General features: G+C 70.0%; 3 protein-coding genes across 10 annotated transcripts in view; 2 read left to right on the top strand and 1 right to left on the bottom strand.

Annotated features, from left to right (window-relative positions):
* The window catches only part of LOC121660546 (reticulon-2-like), a 2,828-nt gene extending 1,311 nt beyond the window's left edge, over window positions 1-1,517 (top strand). For 2 of the 6 annotated variants that reach the window (XM_042019928.1, XM_042019934.1), the window contains exons 3-7: window positions 11-209; window positions 419-488; window positions 927-973; window positions 1,144-1,202; window positions 1,303-1,517. In XM_042019928.1, the coding sequence (XP_041875862.1) occupies window positions 11-209; window positions 419-488; window positions 927-973; window positions 1,144-1,202; window positions 1,303-1,345 (418 nt within the window). In that variant the 3' untranslated portion in view covers window positions 1,346-1,517. Of the gene's footprint in view, window positions 1-10; window positions 210-418; window positions 489-926; window positions 974-1,087; window positions 1,203-1,302 lie in introns of all 6 variants that reach the window. The other 4 variants (XM_042019931.1, XM_042019930.1, XM_042019933.1 and 1 more) reach the window with 4 other exon arrangements.
* A 2,389-nt stretch (window positions 1,518-3,906) lies between these two features.
* On the top strand, window positions 3,907-9,585 carry FOSB (FosB proto-oncogene, AP-1 transcription factor subunit). 3 transcript variants are annotated; one of them, XR_006014716.1, is made up of 5 exons: window positions 3,907-4,891; window positions 5,773-6,042; window positions 6,446-6,553; window positions 7,675-9,220; window positions 9,312-9,326. XR_006014716.1 is itself a non-coding variant. In XM_042019927.1 (5 exons), the coding sequence occupies exons 1-5, from the start codon at window positions 4,766-4,768 to the stop codon at window positions 8,048-8,050; spliced, it is 729 nt and encodes a 242-aa protein (XP_041875861.1). In that variant the 5' UTR covers window positions 3,907-4,765; the 3' UTR covers window positions 8,051-9,585. The 3 variants fall into 3 exon arrangements, 2 of the variants coding, with proteins under 2 accessions (XP_041875861.1, XP_041875860.1); XM_042019927.1 differs by having other exon boundaries at window positions 7,675-7,833; window positions 7,985-9,585; XM_042019926.1 differs by having other exon boundaries at window positions 7,675-9,585.
* A 1,202-nt stretch (window positions 9,586-10,787) lies between these two features.
* Window positions 10,788-14,448, bottom strand: EXOC3L2 (exocyst complex component 3 like 2; the record flags this gene model as incomplete). Its single annotated transcript, XM_042019935.1, has 10 exons — window positions 10,788-11,213; window positions 11,812-11,933; window positions 12,110-12,265; window positions 12,422-12,544; window positions 12,781-12,916; window positions 12,992-13,099; window positions 13,311-13,411; window positions 13,530-13,640; window positions 13,835-13,949; window positions 14,180-14,448. Coding segments are annotated over 10 exons (1,473 nt in total), but the record flags the coding sequence as incomplete, so codon positions are not given.
* Between the last annotated feature and the right edge of the window lie 8 nt (window positions 14,449-14,456).

The raw sequence follows: 14,456 nt of genomic DNA, 5'->3' as shown, positions 1-14,456 counted from the left end.
CTGTCCCCAGGGCGCAGCCGGAGGTCCCCGGGGTGCTGTCCCTGTCCACTGACCCTGTCCCTGTCCCCAGGGCGCAGCCGGAGGTCCCCGGGGTGCTGTCCCCAGAGCAGCAGCAGCGCTGGGCGCGGTACCTGGCGCGACACGTGGTGACAGCCACCCGCACCCTCACCCGCCTCTTCCTCGTCCACAGCGTCCCCGAGTCCCTCAAGGTGACACTGGGGGCACAGGGGGACACAGGGGGCATGGGGAGGTGTGGGACACAGGGGACATTGACAGCGTTGGGGACACAGGGGGTATTGGAGACATTGGGGACACATGGGGGCATGGGGGACACAGGGGGCGTGGGGGACACGGGGGGGGTGGGTGGCACGGGGGCCCAAGGGCGGGGTGACGGTGACGGTGCCAGTGCCACCCGCAGTTCGCCTTCCTGTTCTACCTGCTGACCTACGTGGGGGCCGTGTGCAACGGGCTGACGCTGCTGGGAGCGGGTACGGAGCGGGGACACCGTGGGGACACCACGGGGACATGGGGATGGGAACATTGGATGGGGACATTGGATGGGACACGGGGACACCGCAGCGGGACGTGGGACATGGCATTGGGGATGTGGGGTGGGGACAACAACACAGGACACAGGGACATGGAGATGGGGATGGGGACATGGGGACATAGAAATGAGGATGGAGATGGGGACACGGGGATATGGGATGGGGATGGGGGACAGGGACATGGGACATGGGATGGGGACACGGGATGGGGATACAGGACACGGGATGGGGGACAAGGGATGTGGGACAGGGATAGAGGCTGCGGACACGGGGACAGCCTGGGGACAGGGGGGTAAGGGGGCGGAGGCTGGGGGGCTCAGGGGACAGGGGGGTGGGGACAGAGTGGGGACCCGAGGTGACACAGTGCTCCCTGGCCAGGTGTCATCTGCGCATTCACCTTCCCCGTGCTCTACCGGCGCCACCAGGTACGGGGACAGCAAGGACACGTGGGGACATTGTGGGGGGTGGCGAGGGTTGTGTGTGTCCCCTCAGCCCTCCTGCTTTGTCCCCAATTTCCCCCCCATCCCCCATGTCCCCAGTTGCCCCCTGTGTCCTCGATGTCCCCAACTGCCCCCCGTGTCCCCGATGTCCCCAGGCCCAGATTGACCAGTACATGAGTCTGGTGAGGAGCCACCTGAGCCACCTGCGAGCCAGGTCAGTGTCCCTGTGTTCCTGTGTCCCCCTCCCCTCTGTGTCCCCTGGGGGGGGGGTCTCGGGGAGCCCTGGCCCCCCCTGACCCCCCCTGTCCCCGCAGGGTCCTGGCCAAGCTCCCAAGTGCCAAAGTGAAGCCGCAGTGACACCCCTGTCCCTCCCTGTCCCCCTTCCCGAGGTGACAGCGAGGGGGGGGGCGTGGCCGGGGGGATCCCCACACCCCTCCCCCCACATGGGGGGCACGTGTCGTCCCCCCCTCCGTGTCCTTCCCCCCCCCCGCGCGGGGGGGGTCACACTTTAATAAAAACTCTTGTGACAGCCGGGTTTGGTGGCGAGGGGACCCGGGGGGGGAGGCGGGGGGGGAACATGAGGGGGACAGGGTGTCATGGGGTGCTGTGGGGACCCTCTGACGTGTGTCTGACCCCTCCCCCGCCCGCTGCTGGGGTGGGCTGTGCTGGGGCCACCTCGTGTTCGCTCCCACCGCCCTGTGTGCCCCCCACTGTCGCCGCGTGTCCCCCCACGTCCTCTCGTGTCCCCCGTGTCCCCCAGTGTTCCTCCATGTCCCTCTGTCCCTGCGATTCGCCGAGTCCCCGTGTGTCCCCCGTGTCCTACAATGCCCCCCGTGTCCTCCCATGTCCCTCAGTGTCCCCCGATGTCCCCTCGTGTCCCCCCCGCCCCGCGAAACGCGCGGGAACCTGGAGGCACAAGCCCCGCCCCCTCGATCTTGGCCCCGCCCCCTCCCGTCCCTCTTTGCCGTGGCCCCGCCCCGGCCCCACCCCGTTGCTATGGCCACGGCCGTTGCCGCGCGACGTAAACACGGGACGCCGGACGTGGTGACGTCACTGCCAGGGAACGCCGTAACCGGGGCGACCCGCGCAGTGTTTACCGGGACGGGACGGGGACACCGCGAACGGGGCGGGGAACCCCCCGAGAGCCCCGGGAACACCGCGAACGGGGTGGAGAACCCCCCCGAGAGCCCCGCCGGGACCCCCGGGACCCCGGGACCGGGGCTGGGAAGCCCCCGAGACCCCCCGGGACCCCGGGAACGGGGCGGGGAACACCCCGAGACCCGGCCGGGACTCTCGGGAACGGGACAGGAACCCCTGGAACACCGGGAACGGGGGTCCTGGCTCAGAGACCTCCCGGCAGCCCCGAGACGGGGACCCTGGGAACGGCGCTGGGAAGCCCCCGAGAGCCCGGCCGGGACCCCCGGGACAGTGGGAACGGGACCCCCGAGACAGGGACACAAGGGAGAGCTCGTCCGGGACCCCCGGAAACGGGGACAGTGGGAACGGCACCCCGAAACCTCCTGAGAGCCTGGCCGGGAGCCCCGGGACACCGGGAACGGGAGCCCCGGGACAGCCCGGACGGGACTCAGGGGCACCGTAGGGAGCCGGAACGGGACAACGGGACCGAGGACTGAGATCGGGACCCCCAGGACAGCCCGGACGGGACTCCCGGGACTGCTGCCACCGGGGACACGGGACGGGGACACCGGAGGGGGCGGGGCCTGCGTGAATGAATGAATGAATGAATGAACGAACCAAAGGGCGTGGGAACCGCCCCCCCCTCCGGTCCCCGCGGCCCCGCCGTGACTCAGCGCCGGTTCCCGCCGGTGACATCAGCCCCCGGTGTCAGTCCCGGCGCTGGAGAGGGACCGGGACCTTCCGGGACCCCGTCCCGGGCTCCCCAGGGAGTGCGGGGATGGGGCCGGTGGTCCCTGCACTCCGGTACCGGGACACCCCAACCCCGGTGTGTCAGCACCCGCCACGGGGACACCCTCACCCCTCAGTACCGGGATCCCCGGAGCTCCTCAGCCCGGTCCCGGTGGCCCCCGGAGGTGCGGGGGATGGGGGTCGCTCTGCCCCGGTCCCGATAACCCCCGGGGCGCTGAAGTTCAGTCCCGGCAACACCCCGGGGGAAAGGTCCCATCGTTCCGGTACGGGGGATCCCCGTACGGGGACTGCTCCACCCCGGGACGGTCCTGGTGGGGGTCCCGAGTGGTTACCAGGATGTCCCGAGGGTCCCGGGAGAGGTTCCGAAGGCTCACGGAGGTACCGGGAGCGATTCCGGGGGTCTCCCGAGAGTTCCGGGGGGTTACCGGGCGATCCCGAGAATCCCGGGAGATGCTCTGGGGGGGATTCCCGGAGGTCTCGGGGGTCCTGGAGGACACCAGGGGATCCCCGGGGTCACGATGGGGGAAGCCGGGAGATTACCGGGGGAATCGCGGGAGAGATCCCGGCAGGGGTCGCGGGGGTCCCGGGAGGTCACCGGGGGTCCCGGGAGCGTCAGGAGATGCACCGGGGGGGGGGGGGGGGTGGGGCCCCCCGGGTACCCGGGGGGGCCCCGGGGGTTTCCCGGGGGCGGGGGGGGTCCCGAGGGTCTCGGGGGACTCGCGGGGGAGGTGCCGGGGCCCGGAGCCGGCGGCCCGGAGGGTTCAGGCCGTTTCTAGAACCGCGGTCGGTCCCGTTTCTATTAATACGCGCCCGGGCGGCGGCGGCGGCGGCGGCGGAGGGAATCCCTGTGACGTCATTGCTAGGATACCAAACAAACACTCCAGACAAGCCCATATATGGCTAATTGCGTCACAGGAACTCCGGGGGGCGGGGACAGGGATCCCCCCCGCTCCCAGCCCGCCCAGGGGCCTCTTAACGGCGGCGGCGGCTCCCGGAGCCTCAAACGGCAGCGGCGACAGCGGCCACGGCGGCTGCGGGGTCCGGGGGGTCTCGGGGGGGTCCCGGGGGTCCCAGAGCAGCGCCGGCGGCTGCCGTGACGTCAGCGAAGGGGGGCGGAGCCCCGCCGTATAAAGCGGCGGGGCTGCCGTGAGCAGTTCATTCATAAAACCGGAGACCGGGGGAGCGGCGGGAGCGTCACCGGGGCTCGGAGCGGACGTGCCGGAGCCTGGGAAGGGATTTACCGGAGCTTGCAGCGGCCGAGCGGAACTTTGTGTCTGGGAACCGGAGCTTGGGACGGATGTACCGGGGCTCGTAGCGGCGAACCGGAGCCTGGCGCGGGCGCACCGGGGGCTGTGTACCGGCCAACTTTGGAGCCCGGGACGGGCGCGGCGGGACTTTGTACCGAGCAACCGGAGCCTGGGGCGGATGGAGCGGGGTGTGTAGGGGCGCAGCGGGGTTTTGGAGCGGCGGACCGGAGCCTGGCACGGATGTACCGGAGCTTATAGCGGAGAGCCGGAGCCTGAGACGGACACAGCGGCGTTTGGTACCGGCCAGCCGAGGCTCGTAGAGGCGCACCGGAGCTTGGCACGGATTTACCGGAGCTTACAGCGGCTCCCCGGGACGTTGCACCGGCGAACCGGAGCCTGGCACGGACATACCGGCGCTTCTAGCTGCGAACACTCGCTCGGACCGGCGACCCGGAGCCTGACCGGACACCCGGGGCTCATCGCACCGAACCGGGGCTTGCGACAAAACTCCCTGCGAGCCCCTCCGGGCTTCCACGCGCTTATCCCCCCGGAGCCCGCAACCCCTCCGGAGGTCCCCGTGATGCCGGTAGCGGCGTGACCCGCAGCCTTGTCGCGGCGGGGCGGCCCCCGCGCCCCCGGGGCCATGTTCCAGGGCTTCCCCGGGGACTACGACTCGGGGTCGCGCTGCAGCTCGTCGCCCTCGGCCGAGTCCCAGTACCTGTCGCCGCTCGACTCCTTCGGGAGCCCCGCGGCCGCCGCGGCCGCTCAGGTGAGAGCACCGGGGAGGGGCGGGGGCGCGCGGGGGGGGCGCGCAAGGGGGCGGGGCCGTGCGTAAGCGCGCGCAGTGACGCCGCCGCCGATGACGCGGCACGCACGCAAAGCGCGCGGGTTATTTTTGGGCGCCCCCCTCGCGGTTGCCAGGGGAGACGGGAGGAGGGACACGCCCCCTCGGCCGCCGTGGCCACGCCCACCGCGCGCGAAGCCGCGCCCCGCTCGCGGCCAGCGCTGAAGGACGGCCACGCCCTCTCTTTGCATGGCCACGCCCCCTCCTCTGCTTTGGCCACGCCCCCGGGGCGCGATCGCTGTGGCGACTCCGGGAACGGGGGAGCTCGGCGGTGTCCCCAGAGGGTCGCAGTGTCCCCGCGGTGTCCCCCCCAAGCAGGGAGGGCTCGGTGTGGGGCGCGAGTGCTTCCCACGCCCGCGGATTTGGGGGGGAGCGGACTTTGGGGGGGGCTGCGACCCCTCCCCCGCCCCCCCGAGATGGATTTGGGGGTCTTTGGCAGGGACCCTCAGATTGGGGTGACAGGGACGCGAGGGTGTCACTCGTGGGTGCCAGACACCCCTTGCACGGGGAGGAGGATGATGATGGTGATGAGCTGGGGACATCTCAGGCACGGGCACACCCTCGCCCCAGTGCCACCAGCTGGGGACAGCGCTGTCCCCAAACCAAGGCACCCCGCAGGAGATGACAAGGATGACACCCTGGCCACGGCAGGGGGGTGACAACGCCACCGGGGGCCCGTCCCCTGTGCGTTTGCGGGAACACACCGGTGTCACCCGCGGCTGTCACACCCCGGTCCCGCGCGGTGGGGGGGCACCCCCGCGGTGTCCCCCGCTGTCCCCAGCCACGCTGACCAGTGTCCCCCGCAGGAGTGCAGCGCCCTGGGGGACATGCCCGGCTCCTTCGTGCCCACGGTGACGGCCATCACCACCAGCCAGGACCTGCAGTGGCTGGTGCAGCCCACGCTCATCTCCTCGGTGGCCCCGGGGGCCCCCATGGCGCAGCCGCCCCCCCTCGACCCCTACGACCTCCCCGGGCCCAGTTACTCGACCCCCGGCCTGGGCGCCTTCGCGGGACCCCCGGCCCCGGCCCCCGCCCGCGCCCCCCGCGCGCGGCCCCGGCGCAGCCGCGAGGAGACGGTGAGAGGGGACAGCGGGGGTGGTGGCACTTTGGGGACGTGGGAGGGACTCGGGGATGTGCGGGAGGTTTGGGGGTGTCGTAAGTGGCAGGAGGTTGAGGGACATCCTGGGCGGTGGCAGCTTGGGGACACTGTGAGTGGCAGGAGCTTGAGGGCCATCCCAGGTGGCGGCACCTTGGGGACACCGTGAGTGGTGGCAGATTGAGGGACACCCCAGGCGGTGGCACCCTGGGGACACCACACTTGGTGACATCACGCCCATCCTCACCTATGCCGAGGAGCGCGATAGGATTTCGGGGACACAGACAGCGGGATTTCGGGGACACAGACAGCGGGATTTCGGGGACACGGCGGGATTTTGGGGATGCGGGTGACAGCGGGTGACAGTCCCGTCCGTGTGGCAGCTGACGCCGGAGGAGGAAGAGAAGCGCCGCGTGCGGCGGGAGAGGAACAAACTGGCGGCTGCCAAATGTCGCAACCGGCGCCGGGAGCTGACGGACCGGCTGCAGGCGGTGAGTGCGGGGACACGGGGACACCGCGGGGGTGGCATCGTCCCCAACAGCCGGGGCGTGGCGGGGGATGGGGCGACGTGAAGTGGAGGCGTCCCCGGAGGGAGTTGGGGACAGGAGTGTCCCCGTCGTGGTGATGCCTTTGGAGCTGGGGACACCTCAGACACAACTCGAAGGGAGTTGGGGACATCAGGTGGGGACAGTGGTGTCCCCACGGCCGCTGGTGAGGAGGAGGATGATGATGGTGCTGTTGCTCTCAGAGCTGGACACAGTGGTGTCCCCAGGACTGTGCAAGGGGACAGTGACACCCCTGGGGACATCAGAGGGGACAGGCGGGTTTGCCCTCAGGGCCGTTGGAAGGAGGTGGCAATGTTCCCAGGGGTGGTGGCACCGCAGAGAACGGAGGTTGTCCCCGGGAGCTGGGGACACCAGAGGGGACAGACTGATGGCCAGCGGTGACAGAGAGGGACGGTGCCACCCCTGAGAGCTGGAGACGTGGGAGGGGGACAGATGGACACCCACAGGACAGCACTGTCCCCAGGCTTGGGGACATCAGAGGGGACAGATGACACTGCAGGAGGAGCAGGATACCGTCCGTGGGAAACAGGGGACAAGGGAGGGGACAGATGGACACTGGGAGAGTCTGCAGGATGTCCCCAGGCTTGTGGACATCAGAGGGGACACCCAGGGGTGCCGCAGGAGGAGGAGGAAGACGATGCCACCCGTGGGAACAGGGGACATGGTGGAGGACAGGCGGGCACTCAGGGACGTCCCCAGGCTTGGGGACACCAGAGGGGACAGACGGACATTCCAAGATGCTGCAGGAGGAGGACAATGCCATCCGTGGGAACAGGGGACAAGGGAGGGGACGGACGGACTCTTAGGAATGCTGGAGGAGCCTGTGGGATGTCCCCAGGCTTGGGGACGTCAGAGGGGACACCCAGGGGTGCCGCAGGAGCAGGAGGACGTCACCTCCGCGAGCAGGGGACAGACGGACACTCAGGGACTCTGGAGGGCGACAACGCCGTCGCCAGGCTTGGGGACATCCGAGGGCACAGAGGGACACTTAGGGACGTCCCGAGCCGGTGACAACGCCACGTGCCCTGACCGCGCTGTCCCCTCAGGAGACGGACCAGCTGGAGGAGGAGAAGGCGGAGCTGGAGTCCGAGATCGCGGAGCTGCGCAAGGAGAAGGAGCGCCTGGAGTTCGTGCTGGTGGCCCACGCGCCCGCCTGCAAGGTCCCCTTCGAGGACATCGGCGCCGTGGGCGCCGGCCCGGCCGAGGTGAGCAGCCCGGGCAAGGCGGGGACCGTCGCCTTCCTGCCCCCGGCGCCGTTCCAGGGCCCGCAGGGTCCCTTCCCCGGCTGCTGCCTCCCGCCCGGGGTCCCCGCGGGACCCCCTAACGCGACCCCCGCGTTTGTGTTCACCCACCCAGAGGGAGCCACGTGTGGAGCCTCGCACCAGCGGAGCAGCAGCAGCGACCAGTCCTCGGACTCCTTGAATTCTCCCTCGCTCCTCGCGTTGTGAACGGGGTGTCCCCCTCCCCTGGTCCCCCTCCGAGCCCCCCGAAAACGGGCACCTCCTCCCTGCCCCCCGCCGCGCCTCGGGGCTGGGTTTTGCCCGCCCCACCCCGTCCCCTTTTTTGGGTTTTTTTCCGGCTCCGGTGGGGTTTTTTTGGGGGGAGGTTGGGAGGGGTTTTTGGAGTTTTGGCGCCTGGAGGTGGTGGCCGTGACGGGGCCCCAGCGTTGCCGTGGCTGTTCGGAGGTGTCTGTTCCCGGTCCCCGTCACCTCGTGGGGGTTCATCCAGGATCTCTGTCCCCTCGCGAGCTATCCCTGCACCATTCCCGCTGCCTGGAGAAGCCTCTCGTGGTGTCCCTGTCACCTCAGAGGTGTCCATCCCCCATTTCATGGGGTTCCTCCAGGATCTCCACCCCATTGGAGATGTCCCTGCCCGTTTCTCACTGCCTGGAGAAGGTTCTGTGTCACCTCAGAGGTGTCCGTCCCTCATTTCAGCGTCTCCACCCCATTGGAGATGTCCCTGCCCCATCCCCACTGCCCGGAGAAGCCTCTAGTGGCGTCCCTGTCACCTCAGAGGTGTCCCTCCCTCATTTCATGGGGTTCATCCAGGATCTCCACCCTTTTGGAGATGTCCCTGCCCCATTTCCATTCCCCTGGGAAGATCTTTTTGTCCTCTCCGTCACCTTTGGAGGTCCCTGTCCTCGATCCTCGCCGTCCTGTGGGACTTTAGGCAGCGTCTCCGTCCCTTTGGTGACATCCCCGTGCCATTCCCACCACCTGGAGAAGGTCTCTGTGGTGTCCCTGTCACCTTGGAGGCGTCTGTCCCCGATCCCTGTCAACCCCAGGGGGTTCCTGCCACATCTCCATCCCTCTGGAGATGCCCCAGCCTGGTCCTGGTGGTACCTGTGACACCTGAGGTGTCCCCAATCCCCTGCTGAAGGGTCCCGGTGCCATCTCCATCCCTCTGGAGAAGCCATCGCTGTGTTCCCGTGCCCCCGAGAAGGTCCCTGTGTCATTTCTGTCCCACTGGAGAGGTCCGTGTCCCCCACCCCCGCTCTGAGGGGCTCCACGGGCCATCTCCCCCCCCTCGGAGGTGCCACTCTTGTCACCTCCACGACCCCCATGTCCCCCTCGGGGGTCCCTGGGCCTCCAGGTCACCTCCTTCTCTTTGGAGCTGCTCCTCTGTCACCTCCGGGACCCCCGCGTGCCGTCCCCGTCCCCCGCCAGGGTCACCCCTCCTCCAGGTGACACCTCCAGGTGGGCTCGCCCGTCCTGCTCGTCCCGCCCGTCCCCGCCTGTCCCTGCCCTGTCCCCTTCAGCTTCGCCGGCCTTGGCTCCGCCCCCCCGGTATATAAATCTATTTTTGTTGCGCGGGAGATGTTTAATTTTTTATTATTATTATAACGAGGATAATTATTGTCGCCCTGTGCCGTGTTCGTGCCTGTCCGGGGCCACCCCGGGCCCCCCGTCCGCGCTCGTCCCACCCCAAATGTGGCCAATAAAGCAGCTTCCAGCGGCTCCGCGGCTCCTGGGTTTTATCTGGGGAGGAGGGACACTGGGAAGGGTCACCGAGGGGGTTTGGGGACACGGGGCACATGAGGACAAGGAGCTCGTGGGGACCCGATCTCGGGGACACGGGGACAGCGGGGGCGTCGCCCCGTTGCCCCACCCACCTGTCAATCAACGGGAAAATGGGCGGGACAGACACCACGCCCCCACAAGCCACGCCCCCCTCCGTCGGTGACCGGCAGGGGGAGCCCGGGATGAGAAATTGGGGGGGCATCTCCCAGTTTGGGGGGGCCCTGCCCAGTTTGGGGAATCCTTTCCCAGTTTGGGAGGGTCATCTCCTAGTTTAGGGGCTCCTCTCCCAGTTTGGTGTGGGTTCTCTCCCAGTTTGGGAGGTCCCTGCCCAGTTTGGGGGGTCCTTTCCCAGTCTTGAGAGAGTCCTTTCCCAGTTTGGGGTGTCCCAGCCCACTTTGGGGGTCCCTGGGGCGCTGCGAGGGAGCCGTGCAAGCTTTGGGGGCTCCCCCCGACCCCCGCACTCCTCCCTTTGGGGGGGGGTTTCCTTCCTCCCCCCCCCGGCCTTGACGTCAGGCGCCCGGTGATTCACCGGGGCTGGCACCGGGGACACGCCACTGTCACCCCCCTGTCCCCCGCCATGCCCAGAGCCGCAGCCGCGGACCCCGCGGGTCTCTGGCGCTGCGTCCCCACATGGTGACACCCCAAGTGTCCCCACGCTGTCCCGCGCTCCCTCCCAACGCCGGGGTGCCCCCTGTGCGCCCCCTGTGTCCCCTCCCGGGGCCCCCCCCGGTCCCCGCCCGGCGCTGTCGCTTCCGCCGCCGCCGGTCCCTTCCCAGGGCCGGGGGTGACACGGTGACCCCTGGCCCCGCTCCCGCCGCGGTCACTTATTTTTAGCTGTCGCCTCTTCCTGGCCGGATCCCGACTATTTCTGACCCGGGGAGGGGGACCCACCCAGGCCCGTGGGGACACGGGGGTGGCCGTGCCCTCCGGGTGTCCCACCAGACTCCTCGCTGTCCCCAAGCCTGTCCCCAGCCCCGGGAAGGGCGGCAGTGTTGCCTTGTCCCCACCGTGTCCCCTCATTCCCACCGCGTGGTGGATTCCCAGCGTGGCACTGCTGGCCCTTTCCTCCCCCCGCATCCCATCAGGGGATGGACCCTGCTGTCCCCAAGTCCCCGTGTCCCCAAGGATGAGGACACGGCTTCTGGTGTTAATTATAGCGTCATTTATACACTGCGGGGGGGGGGGAGGGGGAGGGACACGCCCAGATTTGGGGTGTCCCCAGCGCCGGGAGTCGGGGACAGACCCCAGGTTGGGACTGTAGGGGACAGACCCAGACTCGGGGGTGTCCCCAGCCCCGCGGGGACGCGGGCTGTCCCCAGCGGTCCCGGGGGGGTTACGGGGGGGGCCTGGCGGGGCTGCGGCGCGGGAGGCGCAGCCGGGGCAGGTGGAACGGGAGGCAGCGCACGGGGCGCGGCGCCGGCAGCTCCGAGAAGAACGTTCGGTGCCGGGGGGGGCCCGGCTCGGCCTCCGACCCCCCCAGATCCTGCAGCACCCCCAGGATCTCGCGCCGGGGGCCCTGCGCCCGCAAACCCCGCGCGTCCAGCAGCGCGGCCACGTGCCTGCGCCTGCGGGGACAGCGGGGACAGCGGGGACCGGGGGTCAGCGGCCACAAAACCCCCCCCGGACCACTGGATGTGGTTTTCGGGCACACCCAGCTCCGCGGTGACCCCTGCCCCGCGGCTTAACCGGTCCCAGTTTCCCCCCTGCCCAGTTTAACTGGTGTCCCCCCCCTCCCTCCTCCTCAGGTGGCCGCGCGTGCCACCGGCCCCTGGGGACCGGGACCGGGGCCGGGGCCGGGACCGGGGAGGGGACCTGGCGCGAGGCCGCGGCCGCTTCCCGGCGGGAGGAGTGGGGCGGGGGCTGCCGGGAAGGGCCGGAGGCCACGTCCGGTCACCCCGTCCGGTCACCCCGCTTGGTCCCCGCAGGTTCGCCACATCCTGCCCGTGGCCACCGTGGCCATCACGGCCGCTGGCAAAGTGTCCCGCCGGTCCGTGTCACCCCAGTGCCACCCCCGCGGGGTCCTCGAGGTGTCCCACCCGGCCATGTCACCCCCCTGGGGTTCCCACGGTATCACCTCCGGTTGTGCCACCCCAGTGAGGTTCCCACGATGTCCCACCCAGCCGTGTCACCCCAGTGCCACCCCGGCGGGGTCCCCGCACCCACCGGACGTCGGGGAAGTCCCTGGCCAGGGCGCCGACCTCCATCTGCAGCGCGGCCGTGTCCTCCAGCACCAGCAGCTCCCGCAGCCGCGGCACCACCGAGTCCAGCCAGGGCGACGCCGAGTCCTGCGGGGGGTGACACCAGCGATGGGCACCGTGTCCCATGGGTGTCACCCAACACCCCACCAACGTCCCATGGGTGTCACCCAATCCAACACCCAACGATGGCACCACGACCATCGCACCCGTGGGTGTCACCTGTCCCAGCACCCAACGGGAGCCGGGGGTCGCAGGGGTCTCACCAGGCGCGTGAAGAGCTCGCGGAGCTGCCGGGCCTCGTCGCCCAGCCGGGCGGCCACGCGGGCACGCGCCTTAGCCGAGGCGCAGACCAGGCGGCCCTGGAGCAGTGGGCGCACGTACTCGATGAGCACCCGGCGGTGCAGCTCGCTGACCAGCACCTGCGGCACGACGGGCGTCACGGGGCCACCGCGCCCGGGGGCGTCACCCAACGCCACACCCAGCGATGGGCATCACCCAGCCCAACACCCGACCGATGGCACCGTGTCCCGTGGGTGTCACCCAACCCCGTGGTGGCCGGTCCAGGCCCTGCACACCTGGTGGGGCTCGGGGTGCAGCGGGCGCAGCGTCTGCGCGAAGCCGGTGATGAGCATCACGATGGCATCGAAGGCGTCTGAGCTCGTCAGCCACTTGCGCTTCATCAGCTTGCCGAAGTAGGGCTGGGGGTGGCGGGCAGAGACGTCACCCGGAGCGGCCGCCCACGGGTGGCACCTGGGTCGGCCGCCAGTGGTGGCACCGAGAGTCAACGCCCAACAACAGGCACTGTGTCCCACAGGTGTCACCCAACCCAACACCCAACAACGGGCACTGTGTCCCACAGGCGTCATCCAATCCAACACCCAACCAAGGTCCCCGTTGCACCCATGGGTGTCCCCCACCCGCCCCTTGGGGACACCTTGAGGTCCTCGAAGAGGCGCCGGGTGAGGACGTGGCCGCAGATGCGGGTGACCCTGTCCAGTGCGGCGTGGGCCTGGCGCCGCGGCTCCTCGCTCTCAGGGTGCCCAAACTGCGCCAGGCGCTCAGCGAAGGCCCTGCAGGAGGGGACAGCGGGGATGTCAGGGTGTCACGGGGACCCTTGGGGACACGGGGACACGGGGTGGCCTCACCTGAAGGGGGGGCAGCAGTTGGCCAAGGCGATGGCGCGGCCAGGGGCGCTGTCGGTGGGGGGAACCTCACTGGGGGCTTCCAGGAACCGCTCGACCTTCCGCTGGAAACTGGGGACACCCCTGGGTCACTGCGGTGGCACCCGGGGGACAGGGGACGCAGGGGACATGGGGGACGTGGCTCCTGTGCCCACCTCTGTGTCCCTGTGCCACCCTGCCTATCCCCTGTCCCCTTGCGTCCCCACGTCCCTTCACTCCCTGTCCCCGTCCTGCGTCACATCCTGGTGTCCCCATGTTGCTGTCGTGTTCCCGTGTGTCCCACCTGTGCAGGAAGGCCACCAGCACGCCCAGCAGGCTGTGGGCCATCTCCCGCCCGAACTCGGGGGTCACCTGGGGGGCTCGGTCCACGTGTGCCCGCAGCAGCTGTGGGGACACGGCCACCATGGGTGTGGGGGCACGGCCACCACCGGCCCCTTGGGGCACTGTGGGGTCCCCACGAGCCACCCCGGGGGACAGGGACGGGCTCTGGGGGTGGCCGTACTCCGGTGACACGCATGGCCAGTCCCTCCTCCATGTCCTGGCTGGTGACATCCTCGGGCCATGTGTCCTCGCTGAGCTGCAGCTCCTGCGCCACGGCCACCTCCACCTTCGCCTGGGACAGCGGGGGACACCATGGGGTGTGGGGACACCAGGAGTGGTGTGGGGACAGTGGGACACAGAGTCGCCTCCCACTCCTTGCCCTGCAACTGTCCTGATGCCACCACAGTGCCAGTCCCAGTGCCACCGCAGCACCCTGAATGTCCCCACCCCCGTGCTCCCAGCGTCCCCAGTGTCCCCAGTGCCCACCTTGACGGCAGCGATGCAGGAGCTCTCGAGGTCGCGCTGGGTCTCGGGGGGCAGGAGGGGCCCCAGCTCCTGCGCCCGCAGAAGGGCCCCCACCTCGGGGTGCCCCAAAACTTCCCTGGGGGGGGGAGGGACAGCCCCAGTGGGTGTCTGGGGGACACCCTGGGGGCGCGGGGGGACATGGGGGACATGGGGTGTCCGGCGGGGGACAGATGTTGGGGGGTCCCATGGGTGTCCCAGGGGTGACACCCTCTGTACCAGGGTGACACCCTCCGTGCTGGGGCGGGAACGGGAAGGTTTTGGGCAGTCCCTGAGGGTCCCCCCAGGTTCCAGGGGCGGGGGTCTCACCTGGGGTAGGCGTTGCTGTGCCAGTCGAGCAGCAGGTAGAGCTCGGGCACGGGCAGGGGTCTCTGCGCCAGCGCCCGCAGCTGCTGCGCCAGCGCTCGGTGGTAGCCGCGGGCGTAGACCCCGAGCGCGCCGTACTCGGGGGGGTACGCGGGGGCCACGTGGCTCCTCACGACCCCCAGGTCTCCCACCACCCTGGCGGCCAGCGCGGCCAGCCGCGCCCCGAGCCCGCCCGCCGGGGCCACCTGCGCCAGCCGCTCGCTCGCCGCCCTGGCCACCG

This window comes from Corvus kubaryi, unplaced genomic scaffold (genome assembly GCF_017639235.1).
Source record: "Corvus kubaryi isolate FWS band 111438036 unplaced genomic scaffold, C.kubaryi_AGA036_p1.0 36492, whole genome shotgun sequence".
Lineage (NCBI taxonomy): Eukaryota > Metazoa > Chordata > Aves > Passeriformes > Corvidae > Corvus > Corvus kubaryi.
This window is presented reverse-complemented; position numbering and strand designations above follow the sequence as displayed.

Bases quoted from the DNA above. Each gene is read 5' to 3' on its own strand.
- FOSB (XM_042019926.1), top strand. From the start codon at position 4,766: ATGTTCCAGGGCTTCCCCGGGGACTACGACTCGGGGTCGCGCTGCAGC. The intron at 4,892-5,772 runs GTGAGAGCACCG...TGTCCCCCGCAG, and splicing joins CGGCCGCCGCGGCCGCTCAG to GAGTGCAGCGCCCTGGGGGA. The intron at 6,554-7,674 runs GTGAGTGCGGGG...CTGTCCCCTCAG, and splicing joins TGACGGACCGGCTGCAGGCG to GAGACGGACCAGCTGGAGGA.